This window comes from Micromesistius poutassou, assembly GCF_964030765.1.
Source record: "Micromesistius poutassou genome assembly, chromosome: 4".
NCBI lineage: Eukaryota > Metazoa > Chordata > Actinopteri > Gadiformes > Gadidae > Micromesistius > Micromesistius poutassou.
The window spans coordinates 9,506,499-9,525,342 of NC_140274.1; the positions used below are offsets into that span (position 1 = coordinate 9,506,499).

An 18,844-nucleotide genomic window follows, 5' to 3' on the forward strand; every position below is an offset into this window, starting at 1 on the left:
CATGCATTGGCTAGGGTGTAAGAGCTACGGTGGAATGGGTATAGGTTTGATCCCCACTGTCCGTAGGCATCTTTGAGCAGGGAACCTGACACCTACATGCGGGTGAGTGCCCTTTGTATGCTCACTGGAAGTCCCCGATGGCTGTTTGTGATGAGTTTAACAAAAACACCAAGGGAAAGTACAACTGAACCGACAATAATCTGTGTTTCTATAATTGCCTTGTGTTGAACGTATTCTCGTCGGTTATTCTTTACAGAGAAGTTGGGTAAATGTGCTGTAAATTAGGTCGAACTAGGACAGAGCAAACAAGTATGTTTCCTAATTAGACATATTCCTCCTTTACACTTTGAAGTCCAGAGCAGGGCTGTGGGCATGCACTCTTTTGGTTTATAGAGCACAGAAAGCCAAAACTTTAATCAAAACATACAGAGCTGTGATAGGGTTAGGGTGAGTTTTTATAACTAAACAATTTCGAAATGCTTGCTATTTGTTCAGGGACCGCGCTTTTAAACGCCAATTGTAGAGCAGCACTCATGTTTAGTAACGCTCCATTACACCGCTCACTTTTCTGTTCAAAACAAACCCAGGTGTGACCTGGGAGTTGTAGTGGCACTATGGGGCGAGAGTGAAGGGAAATCTCTTTATTCAAGGAAACTATACAAATGATGTGAATATTTCAATTTGTCAACATGCCGAGGAAAACTACAGAGAGGGTCAGAGAGCAGTTTAGAGAGCAGTTTTTAGAGTCATTTTTAGAGAGTTCTTTAGAGATTAGATTAGAGAGCATAGTATAGAAATCATGTCTGTATGTTTGGGACGAAATCATTCCTCTCTCTTGGATGTTTCCCAGGATTCACAGCAACAAGGAGTGTTTATGTCAATGAATGTGTCAAATGTAAAATCGACACACAGCCTTTAATTAGCCTCCTAATAGGAGTTTAATCCAAATATATACAGCTGTAACAATATGTGTGGAGCAAACCCATGAGCCAATAGTAACATGCTAGGCTGTCTGGATTCAAACAGGCTTTCTATTTGAGTGGCCAGTGCTACATGTGGCATTGTTTAATGTCTCATTAAAGTATTGTATGGTGTTATCTGAGAGGCTTTCTAAGGACTAAGGATGTTTAACAATAGAAAGTGGGGGTGGGGGGTTATGTTTCTGGAACACATTAGATACCCTTATTAATTTGCAATTGCAATATACACATTTCAGGCAAGAGTAAAACAAAGGTTTTCAAAATTTGTGTTTCTAATGGTAGATTATGAAGGGTAAAATGGTGAAATACTTCTGCAAACCGTGCTAATCAACCCATTCTGAGCAGCTGTATTTGTACAGCCCTGCTGTGACCGGGGCCTAAATATAACCAACATTGTCAAGCAGTGAGGACCCAATTATCTGTGTAATTAACGAAGACTGGCTCCATAACCCCGACCATAACAAGACAGGCCATGCAGTCCAACACCCCAATTATCACACTGTCTACTGCTCACTCCTCACCCTACTCGCCTCCCACCCCTGCCCTCTCTCTTCCCGTACCTCGCCCCCTCCATCCCTCTTGCAATGCAGGGCGAATCAGCCAACCAGCGCCACAGGTAGACATATGCGTGGCTGAGGTTAAAACCAACACTGTTAAAGCTGCTGCTTTAACTATACTACTTAAGCTTGTAAGCAACTCGGACAGGTATGAACAAAATCAAAGGCCTGTCTCCGAGCTGTGATTGGGGAAAAGATAAATCTGTGATTGATTGATGAGAGCGGTGGCCCAACATAGTCATTAGAGGCGTCGACTCCAGGGCCGTAAATAGTGGAAAGGAATGTGGCCCCTGCCCGGTCTGGACAGGGCCTTTCACTGGCCAGCTCCATGCTGCGGCGCATGTAAAGGCCTCCAGTTAAGAGTACAGAGGACCCGGCTCTGTCTCGTAAAGAAATACGTCAAAAAACTGCTCTTTTACGAGGACTGGAAGTCGCCCTCTGTAACAGAGCCCCCCCCCAAACAAAAGTTGAATAATACAGTTCATTTTATACAGTTCTCTTATATATATCCTTGTGACACATTTTGAATTTTGCAGCTTTTCAACCATGTTGCATTTCGGAGCTCTCGTATTTGTTCAGGGGAAAATATCATTTGCTTGCTTTCCTTTAGTTATAAGCCGTATCGAGCTACATAATGAAAACTCAAATTAATTGTCATTGACGATTTTAAGCAGGTTTCCAAACCATAAAATCTTGGGGACTTTTTGGATGACAAAATTATCATGTTTCGTAACGAAGCAACCGGTTTCAATCACTCCGTCCGTCATGGCTGTTTGTTGCGTGGGTACATGTGTTTTTAATGTGTACGTGTATGTGTTTGTGTGTGTGTGTGTTTGTGTGACTCTGTGTTGGCATTTATGAACCCATAAACGCAAATTCCCTCTTTGGGCAAATAAAGATCTATTATATTATTTGTGGCTGTGTGTGTGCATGCATGCGTGGGTGCCACACCATGTTTGTTTTTGCATGAGTTACTCCTTCCTTGCAAGAAGGAGTTGACTCACTGTCACAATATCTCTCCCACATCCCAATAATGAAGCCAGATTTAAGCCTCACAAGAAGACACAATTTAAGAAAATGTAAGTCACCCACAGTGTCCAACTTTCCACAGTGTAACGGTTGGACAACAACATCTCACAGTTCACTTAAATTGGTCTTTGCATGTGGTTTGATAGCAGTGAGGGCCCTCCGAGAAGCTTGTCTCTACTTATCAATCAGTGTAGACTTAATATTAATCTCTAATGTGATGTAAGCACATGATATGCGTCACGAAAATTTTCCAAATGCTTGCTAATACTGTGTTTTTGAACTTTTTTATAAAGCAGCACTCAACAACATGTTAAGTGACGCTCCATTACACAAGTCACTTTTCTGTAAAAAAAAAAAACCCAGGTGTGACCTGGGAGTTGTAGTGGCGCTATGGGGCAAGAGTGATGGGAAATCTCTTTATTCAAGAAAACTATACAAATGATGTGAATATTTCAATTTGTCAACATGCCAAGGAAAGAAAGAGAGGTTCAGAGAGCAGTTTTTAGAGTCATTTTTAGAGAGTTGTTTAGAGAGTAGATTAGGGAGCAGTTTTGATTTGATTTGAATAGATTTGTATTATTTAGAGAGAAGGGAAGGAAAGGGAAAATGGGGTCACATGGAGCATTGCGCAATCAGTTGAAAGTGAGTCGAAGCACAACCCAATAATAGAAAGTCCTGTGTCTCTGCCTGTAAATGTGTGTGTGTGCGTGTGTATAAAAACACCCCACACAGGAGGCACTCCACTGCCATTACCAGGAGACCTTAGCCAAGGCATTTCCCAGAAATATGATGGCTTACGTTCCAAAATGGTTCCAATGTGAAGAAAGACCGGACAGTAGGAGGCTAACTAACTCTGAGAGCGTGGGTGTATGTGTGTGTTGGTGTGTGTGTGTGTGTGTGTGTGTGTGACATGAATATTCAGGAGACAGCTTTTGAAGGAAAGAGTGCAAACGATTGGCTGAAGTCTAAAGCAACAGAAATCCGCTAACTCTGTGATAGCAGTGCCTTTGTGTTTGTGTGTGAGAGAGAGAGACTGTGTGTGTTTGTGAATGAGTGTCTGTGAGTGTGTGTATTGTGTGTGTTTGTGTGTATATGTGTCAGCATTTATGTGTGTGTATATTAGTGTGTATCTATGCGTGTGTAGATACACGTGTGTGTGTGTGTGTGTGTGTGTGTGTGTGTGTGTGTGTGTGTATACATGAGAATGTGTTTGAAGGGTCTTAGTTCATCTGAGACACATTTTCTCCTTCATTTCCCCAAAAGTTGTTAAACTGTCTTGGATTGAGCCATGGGGAGAGAGAAGTTTGAGAACAGCCCCCCACACTACTGTTCTGACACTTTCCACACACACACACACACACACACACACACACACACACACACACACACACACACACACACACACACACACACACACACACACACACACACACACACACTGAGTTATCTCTACTGTCTCAATCCCTCATTCGAGTTAACTCATTCTACTTTTATTTCCCTCTCTTTCCCCCCAACTTGCTGTCTCCTTGCTCTGCTGTGTAATCGCCATCCCATCAGAAGGTATATCATCCAAAGACAATGTTACAGTGTGTGCCTTTCTCTCTCTATTGCTCTATAATACTTGGTCTTACTATTAATGCATCCACTCCAGTGTTAACCTCTTACCCAGTGTTGTGTATCCTGCAGCATCCAGTAATACACTACAACGACGACTAAACATTACGTTTACTTCTTGTACACTAAGGGCAATTTAGTGAAAGGAGTAAGCCACTTTGACGGTGTGTTCTGCTCTGTAAGTGTGTATAGACACTTGATGAAGGATTGTTCATCATGTGCCTGCATATTAGTTACATATGCAGGTTCATTACATGAAATGACCTCATGTTGGATCATGTTATTAATACATTATCATCCTGAACGGCAAGACAGTGAGTGTATGTATCTGTGTGTGTACGTGTGTGTGTGTGTGTGTGTGTGTGTGTGTGTGTGTGTGTGTACACTTGAGGAGTCTCTTGACCTACACTTGAGGAGTCTCTCACACACACTAGCAGACACTCGCTGTCCCTCATCACTCTCTTAGTAATGTTTGTTTATAGTTCAAAGCCTAACCGTGCAATGAAAGCGTTATGAGATACAGGTTTTCCTCTGGCTACAGACGACTGCAACACAAGAGAGCCAAGTGCAATCGCCAAACGTGGCCCATGTAATTATTTTGATCAACATTTCAATTGCTGTTCATTTGTTCAATGAAAGAAACATGAATGTTGACGACACTCGTGTCCCTTCATTCATCGAGTCGATCATTTACTGTTTATAAACCTATGGATAACAATGGATTTGAATAAACAGTTATTAATCACAGTATAGGAATGTAGAATAGGAATGTTCTAGAGGGAAACGTGTTATCGATCCCAACCGAGCTCTGAAACCACACCTTCCCTGCTAACGCCGTTCAACCGACACCTTTGCGGCGATGCTTGGTCATGCCAATTTAACGGTAATGTCCTGTTCAATTGCCGTGTCGTGGTCTATGTGCTGGATACGGAGTGAAGCCTGCCCGGGTTTACATTGAGCAGCACTGGCGCTGGCTCTGCATTCCTGTTCTGCAGTCAGGACCCAGCAGACGGCCCTGCTCACCGGCTCAGGACATAGCTCTGGTCCAGAGTGAGTGTGTGTTTCTGTGTGTGTGTGTGTGTGGACACATTCCAGGGTTTCTTGGTTAACTTGCAATTAAATGGAGGAGAGTGAAAGAACAGTTCCTCGGTCATCACGGATCATGTGAGCACAGACGTGTGTGTGTGTGTGTGTGTGTGTGTGTGTGTGTGAGTATCAGACATGTGTGTGCGTGCGTGCGTGTGTGTGTGTGTGTGTGTGTGTGTGTGTGTGTGTGTGTGTGTGTGTGTGTGTGTGTGTGTGTGTGTGAGTATCAGACATGTGTGTGCGTGTGAATAAATCGGCGTGCGTGATTAGGAGTATATGTGTGTGTGTGTGTGTGTGTGTGTGTGCGTGTGTGCACGCACCTCACTGATAATGCCCACCGCTCCGTGGATCTTGGCCACGCTGCCCAGCAGGGCGGGCGCCTGCTCCCCCACGCCCCTCAGGGCGGGCAGGAAGCTGACCAGCGACGACGGGCTGGCCTGGGACACATCCACCAGCGCCGAGAACACAGACTCTGTCAACGAGCGGTCGCCAAGGTAACCGACAAGCGCAGGCACCTGGGGGCTCAAGATCTGCATAGAGGGAGAGCGAGGGAGAGAGAGAGAGAGCGCGCGCGCGAGAGAGAGAGAGAACACAGGGTCACTGTATACAATGTACGTTCTTAACACATTTTTGTGTACAGTATTGCAATGTTAATTAACACACACACAAATACATGCTCAAATACACACACACACACACACACTTTGAAGATGCCTTAAAAGGGGGAGATTATGACCAAGAAGAACCTCCGGACTCTGAAGTGTTCGCTAATAGAAAATCCTAAGGCTTCCTGCCGAGACATAAACAGTGATTCACCATTTTCCTCCTCATTATCTCAAAGTACTCAGATCAGGCTGGATTCAACACGGCTACTGTTTGTAAGCCTGGCATCGTCAGACCAATTGCAAACTGCGCTTAGTCTGGAGCCTCGCCGGTCAATTTTCGATCGCCATGGGGCGTCACCCACAGACGCAGACCAAAATGCCTCGGGACGCCATTGGATAGGCCTTAAACCAATCATAGCAACGAATGGGTGATGCAGCACTGAGCAATTAAATAAATATACCATCCAGTTTGTTTAATACTGCCTCGATAGCGGAATCATAAGTTGTACTGTGTTGTACATCAGTTGCAGCCATCTTTGTCGAAAATGCCTCTACGGCGCTTGCCTGCACCGTCATCGTATTAATCCCGTATCCCGTATCCTCATATTAGAGAAACGATTGTGATTGGTCGGTTTATTTCATACCGGGCAGAAATATTTTTCAATGGGAGGGGAGCAGGATCTTATCTGCAGAGCAAATGAAAGCTTGCGAGATTTGTCCGGTTCCCAGGCTAACTGTTTGTGGTCTTCCTTCTGATATTTGGTCACAGTCATTTCAATGTTTTTTGAATGCATTTGTCATTCATTTGAAAATAAAATAAAACTTTTTTACAATTGAAGGTTACTGAAATTGTGCACGTGTGTAGGTCTGCAGTAGAGGATTAATGTATGGAACCAAAGGAGAGAAACAAACAAGAAACAAAGAACATATAGGACAAAATGTTTTTCAAAATTGAAATAAATATTTAACTAACTGATCAGTGTTGGCTTTGATTCTGTGACACTCTATTGGTTCCTTGCGTTCCACAAACAGGTACCCTAAGTACATACTAAGTTCAAAAACACTATTTGGTAACTCACAAGTGGGTGTTGCTCGGCAACCATTTGCAGGAGCCTGATCAGGTGTAGTTGCTCTGGCGGCTCCAGCTGTGACATCATGGCGGTTAGGTCGCCAAGGTGACGGTGAATGGCATCCGGCTGTTTGGGGTAAACCGAAGGCAACACCCGAAGCAGCATGTGGTTGCCTAGGAGATAGAAAAATGAAAGAGAGAGAGAGAGAGAGAGAGAGAGAGAGAGAGAGAGAGAGAGAGAGAGAGAGAGAGAGAGAGAGAGAGAATGACAGAGAGGGAGAGAATGACAGAGAGAGAGAAAGAGAGAGAGAGAGAGAGAGAGAGAGAGAGAGAGAGAGAGAGAGAGAGAGTAGTTGATTAGCCATCATATAAGCTGAATCAATAAGGCACAAAAAATCTACCAGATACTTTGCTGGATTGTGCATCTTCGCCTGGAAATCCAGACCCACATCTAGAAAGCTGTAGGGTCTGGCAATGAAAATGGCCCAACTCGAGGGGGCGGCACCAAGCATGCATTTGAAAATATCACTGCATGCAATTGGATAACACTACGACCAATCAAAAGAATACAAGGGGTGACGTATCTAGACCAGCAGCGCTAACCAAAAGGTAAGACTTGCCGTATCCGATCGGTAAAACAGCAACGCTTTTGGCCCGCCTATATCAGATACGCCGATGTGATTGGCTAATGTTCTGGGCCAGGGCATAAGATGAGTGAGTATATTGCTCGTTCCCAGAGTGACACGCTTAGCAAATTCAAATTTTGCTCTCCCGAGAACTCTCCCGGATTTCCAGGGTACATCTTCTCTTATTTATTTTTTACATTCACGGAATCAATCCCACAAATCTTGTCAAATCTATCTGACAACACTTTCACGGACTAGACATGAAGTCGATTGTTCAATCTGCTTTGCGTGGCAGTTGCAGCACGCAACTTGACTTTCCATCAGTATTTCTGAGAACAGAGAATTCATGTGTCATCATTTCTCTATCAAGCTCCGGACTCCCCATGCTGTTAGTGTTTCTTCAGCACCGGCCGACACACAGAGGAAGAACGTCAATTGCAGAGCTGACGCATGGCTCGTAATAAAGCAGTTCCCCGGTGGCCAGAAACACCCACGGCCATACCTAACAACCCTCTGACTCACACGCACGCCAAGTGATCGATGATTCACAGTCACAGAACAAAGACCTCTAAGTCTCCAACAAGTTCAGTTTCCAATTTTCAACACGCATTTGACAGATTTCTTTATGAACACAAGCTTGTGTGCCCCAGAAGTCACCAAATGCCTTCTAGACGAACATCAAACGGAAATTGTGAGTGGCTTTTGGCCCGCCACAATAAAAGCCCTGAGTTAATTACATTGAATACATTGTAGTGTGGATGTCGGAGACCCTAGAGGGGTCAACTGGTGGAAGTGATTATGTACTGGTGTACTCTGCTGCGTCTACTCCTAAATAACAGCCAATGCATTCCTTGTGATAGATGCGTGTTGACATGCCCTCTTTGGGGTTTTGGGGTATTTTTATATTTGGGAAATTCATGTGTTTCAGTGTAACTATTTTCAAAATGATTGCCAGGATTTGTACTCTAGAAGACAGATGGTCTGGGTAACAGAGTGAGAACGACTGGAGATTCGAAGACCAATAACTTAACCTCCAGCTCCTGTGTGTCCACCTCCATCAAGTGTCATGCATTTACAGAAGATTGTTTATGCTACTGTACTGTTAATGTTTCCTAATGTAATGTACTGTTTTTTTACTTTATTGATGTTGTTAAGTTGTTGACCTGCCGGGGACCACAGATGTAAATTAGCCTCTTGGCTTAATCTGACACACTTACATTGAAGTGTGAACGGAAATATGGTATGGTAAAGATTATTTTATACCAAATTATTGTTAAGTTTGCACCCCCTAAAGTTACAAGGGTGTGCAATATTACTCAATAATGGGACACCTTTTCCTTTTGAAAGTGTCAAATCAATGTGGTACATATCCCAAATTATAATAATAATCATATTGTCATATTGTTTCCTTGACAATAATAAGCTCAAGGCCCCACAAATAATATATCAATTTCGGCTGATCAAGACGATAAAAACCCATAATACTATAGTTGAAAGTAACACATATGGTATGGTAACTTTGGTATAACCAAAATAAACAACTCAGGGTTGTCCTGTTAAAAAGTAAGGAAAAACATTTAATAATAATTATATTGCAACTTGATATTGAAGACGTAATTCACAGTTAATTTGTGCAAAGGTAGACATTCATGAAAAAGTGAAGGCAAGACGTGGTGGTGATGTCAGCACTCTACAAATTCTCCCTGTGGTGTTTTTTTCCAAATGTTCTTATTTGAATCTCCACTATTCCACTTTAGTCACAGCCTGTGTCCTATGAGAGAAGGTCTTCAGAACCAAATTCAGAACCGTACTTATTTCATCACCTCAATGTTCTATTAAAAAACCCTGATGATCTAGCCAGCAAGCCCCCTGTGCTAGGGACCGGTGAAACATTGCGTAATTTCGTGATTTTATTGATGAAACTTCCAAACTGTAGCTTCTGTCCATGGAAAACCCTGTCTTAAATTGCATAAGCGCAAGTAAGCAAGCGATGAATAGCTGGCCTTGCATCGAACCACGTCCACGACAACGTCAGCAGAGTCGGGTAGGAGGTGGGGGGGGGGAGGGCTGAAGAGTGACATCACAGTCAGGCGGTTAGCCAGACTGCTTTGACTTGTGTTTGATGATGGATGGATGGATGAAAGGATAAGAGCTCCTGTCGTTCTTTTTTTAAGCTCATGTCTCCAGCAGAAGACTGAGGATCTGCGTTGTTCAGAGGAGTGACCTAGCATTGAGTGGAACAGTGAGAGTGTATGCCTGATCAGCTCGGTCTTACCTGCTGGGCAAACAAACCATACGTAATGGTGGAGGCTCTTCACAAGGAGTACAAGTAAAACACCCTTGCCGAAGAAAAGAAATAGCTCCATTACAACATTATTTAAAATCCTTCAAAAAAATGCATGAGCGCACACACAATGATAAAATGTCCCCTTTCTCTTCTCTTGGTACCACTATAAAGGCCCCCCCCCCATATGCAGGAGCCAGCCCTAGAGACAGGGTAGCTATGGTGTAGCGGTGTGATTTACTGTGTCTGTCCGCTGGAATGTGAGTGGCTGGGAGGACAGTGTATACAAACAGACCCTGCAGCTTTTACTGATCCTACCTGCTGGAGCCCAGCACCCGAGGGCCTTAAAACACACACATGCACACACACACACACAAATATACACACATGTGCATGCATCCATACACACGCCTGCAAGAAGACATACACACATGCACACACACACACACACACACACACAAAAGCAAATGCTCTCTGCAAGATTTGCTCTATGCAAGAATCAACAAACGCTCATACACACACACATACACACACATAAATGCAGGGGAACACCATCATGTGCAGGCACTGACACACAAACACACCACACACACACACACACACACACACACACACACACAGTGTGTGAAATGAGTGTGCATTTCTAGCTGCCGTAATGTCATCGCAAGGTGATATATGTGTTCTTCTGATCACCTTGATCAGCCTTCCTTTATCGGAGGGCTCGACACATTTGGAGGTAAGAGAAAAGAGGAGAGAGGAGAGAGAAGAGAGGAGAGAGGAGAGAGGAGAGAGGAGAGAGGCAAGTGAGTGACACCTCCTGCCAGCTATTGGTTCAATGACAGCAAGGGGGTGGGCCATGTTTTGTAACCTGCATCACATAAACCCACATGTTCTACGAATGAGCTCTCAATGTGTGTCACCATCAACGTTGTTGTCTTCGATGTAATAGCATTAGAAAGGCTTGTTTTTGGCAGCATTGTCAGGAGTGGTGTCACGGTAACCTACGTCCTTTATGATTATTTCATCATGAAAAAAGATAGGTTGAGCAGGACAGAATGGATTTAACGTGTGGAAAAGATCAGCAATATAAAAGACCCCAATGACAGCTGGCTTAGGGTTTAACAAGTCCAATATGTTGGCGGTAATCTGCATGCTATGTTACGTATGCTGTAAATCAACAGTGAAGACTCAAATCCCACGTGCTGAATGGTGGAGGAGGGTGTGGGGGGGGGGGGGGGACGCATCAAACCCCAAGGCCACCCCAACCCCATGTGGGATTGTGTGTATTTATGTCCTTAGAATACCGGTGCTGTGAGAAAACATTGCTGGATCTGACTCTTGATTGGCCGGCTTCTTGATTGGCAAGCTTCTTGAATACAAAATCTAAAACACATTACGCCTGACACGATCAGAACGACAGAAGGGTCAACGATGCAATGCGTGTGTTTAAACGCCTGAAGCAGTTGCATATGCTGCAGATGCAGATGCATTCATCTCATTCACGCTGGAAAAAAAAAAAGCTCAGGAAATTTACAGCTGACTAATGCCAAATGCTCTATTAATCCTTTGATGCGTTGCAGCAACACACACCTGCAGACACTGACACATACACACGCACACACACGCACACGCACACACACACACACACACACACACACACGCACACACAGACACACACAGACACAGACACTCACACGCACACACATATACGATCCATTACTAATGCTTCCTGGACTTTTTTCTTGGCTGTCCCATGCGTGTGAGAGGGAACATGTCCCACCAGTGCCCCGGCCCCCTCTCCGTCTCCTCACGGTCCCGGGTCATGAGCGGGGCCTCGGACGATGGAAAGCTATTGCACGGCGCGTCCACAAGGGGCTCATTCCTCACATTCAGGGGGCTCAGACCACCTCGACGGTACAACTCAACCACTGTTGATACGGTCACTTGTCACAATAATGTACCTGCCTTTGTCTAATTTGGGGCACCAAATACAAGGAGTTGAGACAGTACCAGACCATAGATTTGCAGTAGACAACACTTAATTTTGAAATTCCATTAGTAGTTGAACGTGGAAAGAAAATGGATATCAAAGTATATCCATACAGAAGAAAACAAGAGAAAAATACACATACAAGAAAAATACGAAAAATGTGACTGAATTGACTGAATACCATCGCTGGCATGAATGTTAAGCAATGAGCATTCTCAAGTTTAACTTGATGCATTGTGAAAACACACAGGCACACAAACATGCTGGATTAGCTACTCATATATATTTATAATAGTAAAATAATAGATTTACTAGTATAATATAATACTTGATTGGTGTGTTTTAAAACAAATAAAGACAGACAGACTGACAGAAGGACAAACAGAAAAAAAGACAGACAGACAGAAGGACAGACACACAGACAGAGAAACAGACAAACAGAAGGAAAGACCGAGAAACAGGTAGGAGAGGTTTGAGGGACGGTAAGGGTGGAGAGAACATCCTAAGACCCAGAAGGAAACCATTACATCCATCATGCCAGTTCCATTACTTCACAAACACACACACACACACACACAGAAATACAAAAAAAACAGAAACACACCCACACACACACACACACACACACACACACACAAAACCATACAGATACACATGCTCTACGTAACACAACATTAACAAATAAATGATTAAGATAAGTTAATTAATGATTTAAACAAGGCCTTGGAAACAATATGCCCATTTCGAATCCCCCTTTACTTCCGGACCACTTTCGAAAACCCCCTCACCACATACACACACTGAAATGCTCTCTGCAAGGGGTGGAAATCAAGCAAGAGCTGGGTTTTCCGATTCCCTGGCCTCCTCTGCGCCCCCAAGCCCCCCCCCCCACACACACACACACACACACTTCCTCTGTGTGAGTCGCAGGAGCTAGCTCTGATTACGACATACGTGCTACCTCCAGCGACGCATGACTCACTGACTACCCATGTGTGTGTGTGTGTGTGTGTGTGTGTGTGTGTGTGTGTGTGTGTGTGATTTTATTTAGCCCAAGCAGACCCTACCTCTGGTTTAAGAGATACCATCCAAGCCTTCTACACTTCCAGGCACAAGGCCAAGGCATTGCTCAGCTTTTAACTTATGGGGGAGTGAGACAGAGGTTGAGAAAGAGAGGAGGGACAGGGGAAGAACATAAGATTTAGATAGGAGAAGATGAGTCCAAGAGAGAGAGAGAGAGAGAGAGAGAACGAGAGAGAGAAGGGGGGAATTAGAGAGAGAGAGAGAGAGAGAGAGAGAGAGAGAGAGAGAGAGAGAGAGAGAGAGAGAGAGAGAGAGAGAGAGAGAGAGAGAGGGAGGGGGAAGAACTAGAGAGAGACAGAGGTGGAGTTGAGGGAGAGAGGAGGGACAAAAGCAGTGGAAGGGGTTCAAAAAGAGAGCTGCGGACCTGCAGCACTATGGAAAGGTGAGACAGAGAGGCTGTGGACGTGAGGAGAAAACCAGAACAGCACTCTATCAGAAGATCATCTCCTGCTCGGGACCACCAAACACTGTCTTACTGGCATCACTCCTCAAGACACCTACAGACACCCCATCAACCAGCACATACCAGCACATACACCCACAAGCCAAACACTGCAGGACAGAGCGGTCATGATGCTGTGGAGTATTTCCTGTGCGCTGTGCGTTGTGTCAGCGTGTGTATCTCTGACTCTGGCCTATGATGATGATATCGAGGTGGACTTCGGCAACCCCTACTACAATGAAATCACAGAGGAAGAGCCCCAAAATGGTGAGTATCACACTCTGTTTGCGGCTCACACTATGTGTATATACACAGGTGTGTGTAGAGTAAAAGGTTGAACAGAGAGTGAACTGAGGGACGTGTCTCTTTATTGGATATATCAACCTAACCTAACTAAGCGCTTGGCACTTGTTTCTATGAATATCTTTACTGTACCGACAGCGATACATTGTTTCTCTTTCTTCTGACAAATGTTCTTACTGTAAGTTGCATTGGATAAAAGCATCTGCTAAATTCCCTTAATGTATATCAATTTTCAATAGGGTTAGTTATGAGTTTGTTTATTGTTATGATCGTTCATTATGGAGAGCATTTATGACCGCCGTCATTCTGATCAAGTTGCATTTAAATGTGATAGCATCGTTTTAAAAAGTGTAACGCATTTGAAGTGCTGTTGTTTGGAAGTTCAAAGATGAAATTCGAGGATAAAGTGATAGCAGACAGAGGGAGGGAGTTGAAGTAAATTACAAATCCCCCCCAAAATGCTGGCAAAAGCAAGAGTGAAAAAAAAAAAAAATTATAAACCAAAAATCCTTTGGAAAGCTACGTTTATAAAGGAAAACATTACACAGTGTAGGGGGCTGGAGAGAGGGCCGTGTCTATTGGACGAGGACCGAGGCTGGACTGCCAGCTGTGAGCAGCCGTCACCAGCCCGGTTTCTTTTGAGTGATGTGATGACAGGATATATTACAGCCTGTCCACCCACATAAACACTGTGATTCATTACATGCTCCACAGCTTTAGAATTACCCCGGCGTTTATACATGCATGTACACGTGTGTGTGTGTGTGACAGAGAAAAAATAGAAGAAAAAAAAAGAGTGAAAAGTCAAATGTATAGGAAATAACTTTTTGTGTGTGTGTGGGTGTGTGTGCACGTGCGTGAGTGAGTGCGTGTGCGTGTGTATATGTTTGTGTATGTGCGTGTGTGTGTGTAAGTGTGTATGTATGTGTGTGGGTGTGTGTGTGTGTGTGTGTGTACAAATACATTTGTTTTCATAGTGCTTTGTTATTTGTTTGTGTGTGTGTGGATGTGTGAATTGGCGTGTGTGTGTGTGTGTGTGTGTTTGTGTGTACAAGTACATTTGTCTCCATACTGATTTGTTTTTCGTGTATGTGTGTGTGCTTGTGCATGTGTGTGTTTGTGTGTGTGCTTGTGCATGTGTGTGTGTGTGTGTGTGTGTGTGTGTGTGTGTGTGTGTGTGTGTGTGTGTGTGTGTGTACCCATTGTGCAATTGTTACAGTGATTTCAGCCTGGCAGGCAGTATCATTGTTGTACCAATAGTAGAGGCAACACATGAGCCCTTGGGCAAAGCTGGCTCTGTGATTAAACACCACTGAATAGTGTGGTGGCAGCCAAACCTAAACAGAGAATTACAACAGGACAGGAAGGAGAATGGGTGATGGGAGATAAGTTAGTGTGTTCATCTCTGCCTGCCAAGACACAAAGAGAGACGAAAGACAAGGGAAATACAAATAAATAAAATAAAATAAATAATAAAAGAAAGAATGAAAGAAACAAGCAAAAAAAGAATGTAGAAACGAAAAGGAGAGATATTCTTTAAATAAGTTTGAATGATTCATCAGCTTTTAAGATTGTCTTCCATTTATGTTTTATAAAACCTTGTGAACAAAGTGAATTTTAACTTGCAATTAAAGTAAATAGAAAGTGATCACAATATCACGATTGACCATCCAATCACTTAAGGACCCAGTTGAACAATGTTACAAAGTTAGAATTCAGTTAAAATTCAGAGAAATTCAGAGAGAACAGCTACTTTGTTTTACATCTCTCCAGACACCTTCAAAGTAAAAGCGGGACTTCGAAATCTCACTGTAATGACTTCCACACAGAGAGAGCAGAGGGCACGGGACCTTTTTCCCCTAATTGAGTTTGAACCTTTCAGTACAGGCTGCTGAAAGAAAAACAAATCCTGTGATACTTGTGCAAAATACCTTTGCAGGTATAAACAGAGTTTTGGAGGCTCCGGCGTTAACAAGAACAGGGTGCCTGATAGAAGATCTCCTTCCCTCTCGCCCATGGTCCTTGGTTCAGTCCCTCTGTCTTGTCTGGCTCTATTTCCCCCCTCCAACCTTTGACTGAAGCTGTGTCTCACATCCAATGACAGAAGTGATTGTTCTTGTTATCTCCCATCTCTTTCTCCTTCCTTCCATTTCCTGAGCCATCTCTCTTCTTAAACACTTCCACTTGTCCCCCGTTGCCCCCACGCCAGTAATGGCTTATTGAGACATCAAGCAAAGGGCAAACCAATGGAAGTTCTGCTTCGGTAAACCTCAGCAAAAAAGGACAACAGTGCAACAAGGACATAAGCACACATTTCCCGAGCCTTGATTAAGCTTTTTGTAATCAACGTGTTAACTTTCCGCAATCCTTCCTCCCCGTTCCTCTCCCTCTCTCTCTCTCTCTCTCTCTCTCTCTCTCTCATTCTCTCTCTCTCTTACTCTCTCTCTCCAGCCACACCAAGCCCATCTCCCTGCAGCTCTGGGGATCTGACCAAGTGGGACAAGATGTTCTCCATGATGGAGAACAGTCAGATGAGGGAGAACATGCTACTGCAGTACGCCGATGACATCATCAAGGTGGAGATGGGCTCCCTGCGTGCAGAACTCCTCAGGTTGGTCCAGAGGATACAGGCGATCATGTCAAACTACACGAGGATGAGTGACAGCCACTTTGCGTGTGCTTGTTAGTTTGTTTCCATGTTTCCTGAATCCCTCGATTCCTGTGGAATCGAGGTTCAGTTCTGAATGATACATTTGATGTTAGCTTAGTAACTAAATATCTGAGTGACTCTAAGGAGCTGATCCATCATCATTTGTTACTCAACTATTCAACTATTGATTCATGTTTTCTTCTACTTAATGTTCTTCGTGATGAACACCAGCGACAATGAATATCATATTGGTTGGACAACCAAAATCCAAACCTAATTGAATCTCCCCGTCAATGTTTCATCCTCATGTTTTCCGTCGAACGGTCTCCGTAATCCTCGGGTCTCTTCCTGCAGGATGGTGGCCCAAAACGGGGGTTCGTGCGGGGTCGCCGTGGAGTTGGCGGGGAGGAGGCTGTCCCTGATGCTGGAGAAGCGGCTGCGGGACACCCTGGAGCGCATCAGCCTGCCGGTCCCCTCCGGGAGCCCCGACCGGGACCAGGCTCTGCTGCAGCAGGTCCTGTCCGCCGTGCGGGGCCAAGGCTCCAGGCTGGCCAAGCTGGAGTCCAGTTGCCTCGGCACCGGGCCGGGAACGGCATCGGCGTCCATGTCCGACTCCAAGACGGGGGTCCAGGGACTGGCGGCTGATGGGAAGGGTCACCTGGATCAGGAAGTGACCCCGCCCGGGGAGGGGATGGCCACCCTGGAGAGGACTCTTGCCGCTGTGCTGACGGAGCTGCAGCAGACACGGGCAGAGCTGGAGCAGGTGACGAGGTCAACGAGGCAGAGATACCTGCCCGCAGGTGAGACGTCCCGTCCTGTCCTTGAGTGATCGCAATGGGGGCCTTCTCCTCTGGTTTCCTGTTCGACCCTCCTTTTTCTCTTTCTCTCACATACCATGGTCTTTCCGACAGCTCTCTGATAGTAGGCATCTAGGTCACACTGCAGGCAGCGAGTGGATACCCTACTTCTGTGGAGGCGGAGTTTGAGTAGTGTATTGGATGACCTTACTGGTCATCCAGTACACTACTCATCCAGAACGTTCCTGTATCTGATCCTGGATGCCTATTTGTAATCCATCTGCTCATGTAGCAACAGATCCCCATGCTCCCTGTGTTCAGCAATGCTGATCTCTGTCATTAAACCCTAGGCCAAAATACTTCCTCTCTAAAGTTTATCTTATTTTTGAAGATTGTTGATTGCTCCGATTTTTACATCCTGTTCAGTCATGTTTTGTTTGTTCAAAAGAAGCACCTTCAGCAGTCCTACAGTAAATATGTACACTCTATACATACTCTTCAGAATGACTAATAGCAGAGCTGTAGTCAAGACCACCTTTGTCGCGTCCAAGACAAGTCCAAGACCAGGGCTTGTCGAGTCTGAGTCAAGACCGAGTTCACACAGGTTCAAGTCCATTCAAAACAGACTTGGAGATGTGTTGTGGCAGGCTTACGAATGGTTACCAGGTGGCCAATGTCAATGCCCTTTCTATTTTGAATTAATTAAACCAATGCCCTGTTTTCTGAACAAGCTTGCTTAATCAATGATTTGGTTTTGAAGGAGTTAGTGAGAAAAAAAGAAAAAATATATGTTTTTCTTTTTTTCAAGGCAGCTGGACTTGGTAAGACCAATGGCCGAGGCAGAGACAAGTCTGAGTTCAACTACCTAAATAGTCAGAGACAATAAAAAAACGTCTTGAGTAGTACAGCCCTAATAATAGACATACAGGATGAATAGGATAATAATGACAATAGAAACATACGATAGCATAGATAGCTTGAGGTTAATAATTGGTGGCCACTTCAGGGAATGCTGACATGTCATTAAGGACCTGGTAGGGGTTACTGCTGTGCACATTGGGCATAGAGCCCAGGTCCGTTTGGCTGTGAGTCAAACACCCTTGTGTCTGACTCACCCACAGTACTGTAGTACTGCTGATTGGATCACATGGTCCTGCTGAATTAACTGTGAAGGACAGGACAACCACATCAGAGCAGTACATACTACAGCATGTCATCGGCCCTGCGGAAATATGTTGGACCGGCGAGGTGCCAACGATCAGTCACTAGGAAATCATCGTGATGAACGATGAGGTCAGGGGAAGCAAACAAGAGTCCGGGTATTGGAACTTAAGTCCAATCAAATCGAGCTCCTACGGAGGTGTCGGCACAATTTTCAATGGTCCTGACTCTCAATCGCGGAATGAATCAGACATAAACCCCTCAATGCCGATAAATCAACCACACACACACCAACACACACACACACACACACACACACGTGCAAGACAAACAGTGGAGTACACACAAAGAGACGCAAACATGAAACACACACAAGTTAGGTCACAAACGCACACACATTGTGTTCAAAATGTAAATTTTTGACCTACATACTGAACGAGGGGCTGTATAATCATTTGCAGGTTGGCACGGCAACCACATGAAGCACCCTGGAAAGCAGAACCAGATGGGGGCTGTTTTTCACTCTTTCTACACAAGCACACTCACAGTGTTTTATAAAAGAAACAAA

At 44.4% G+C, this 18,844-nt stretch overlaps 2 protein-coding genes across 2 annotated transcripts in view; one reads left to right on the forward strand and one right to left on the reverse strand.

Annotated features, from left to right (window-relative positions):
* The window catches only part of veph1 (ventricular zone expressed PH domain-containing 1), a 72,909-nt gene that overhangs the window by 29,831 nt on the left and 24,234 nt on the right, over nucleotides 1-18,844 (reverse strand). Inside the window, 2 exon segments of the mRNA XM_084466665.1 lie at nucleotides 5,587-5,796; nucleotides 6,951-7,114. Of these exon segments, the coding sequence (XP_084322791.1) occupies nucleotides 5,587-5,796; nucleotides 6,951-7,114 (374 nt within the window).
* The window catches only part of ptx3a (pentraxin 3, long a), a gene marked incomplete at its 5' end in the record, with an annotated part of 8,315 nt that continues 2,967 nt past the window's right edge, over nucleotides 13,497-18,844 (forward strand). The window contains 3 exons of the mRNA XM_084466517.1: nucleotides 13,497-13,632; nucleotides 16,120-16,279; nucleotides 16,673-17,118. Of these exons, the coding sequence (XP_084322643.1) occupies nucleotides 13,497-13,632; nucleotides 16,120-16,279; nucleotides 16,673-17,118 (742 nt within the window). The remainder of the gene's footprint in view (nucleotides 13,633-16,119; nucleotides 16,280-16,672; nucleotides 17,119-18,844) is intronic.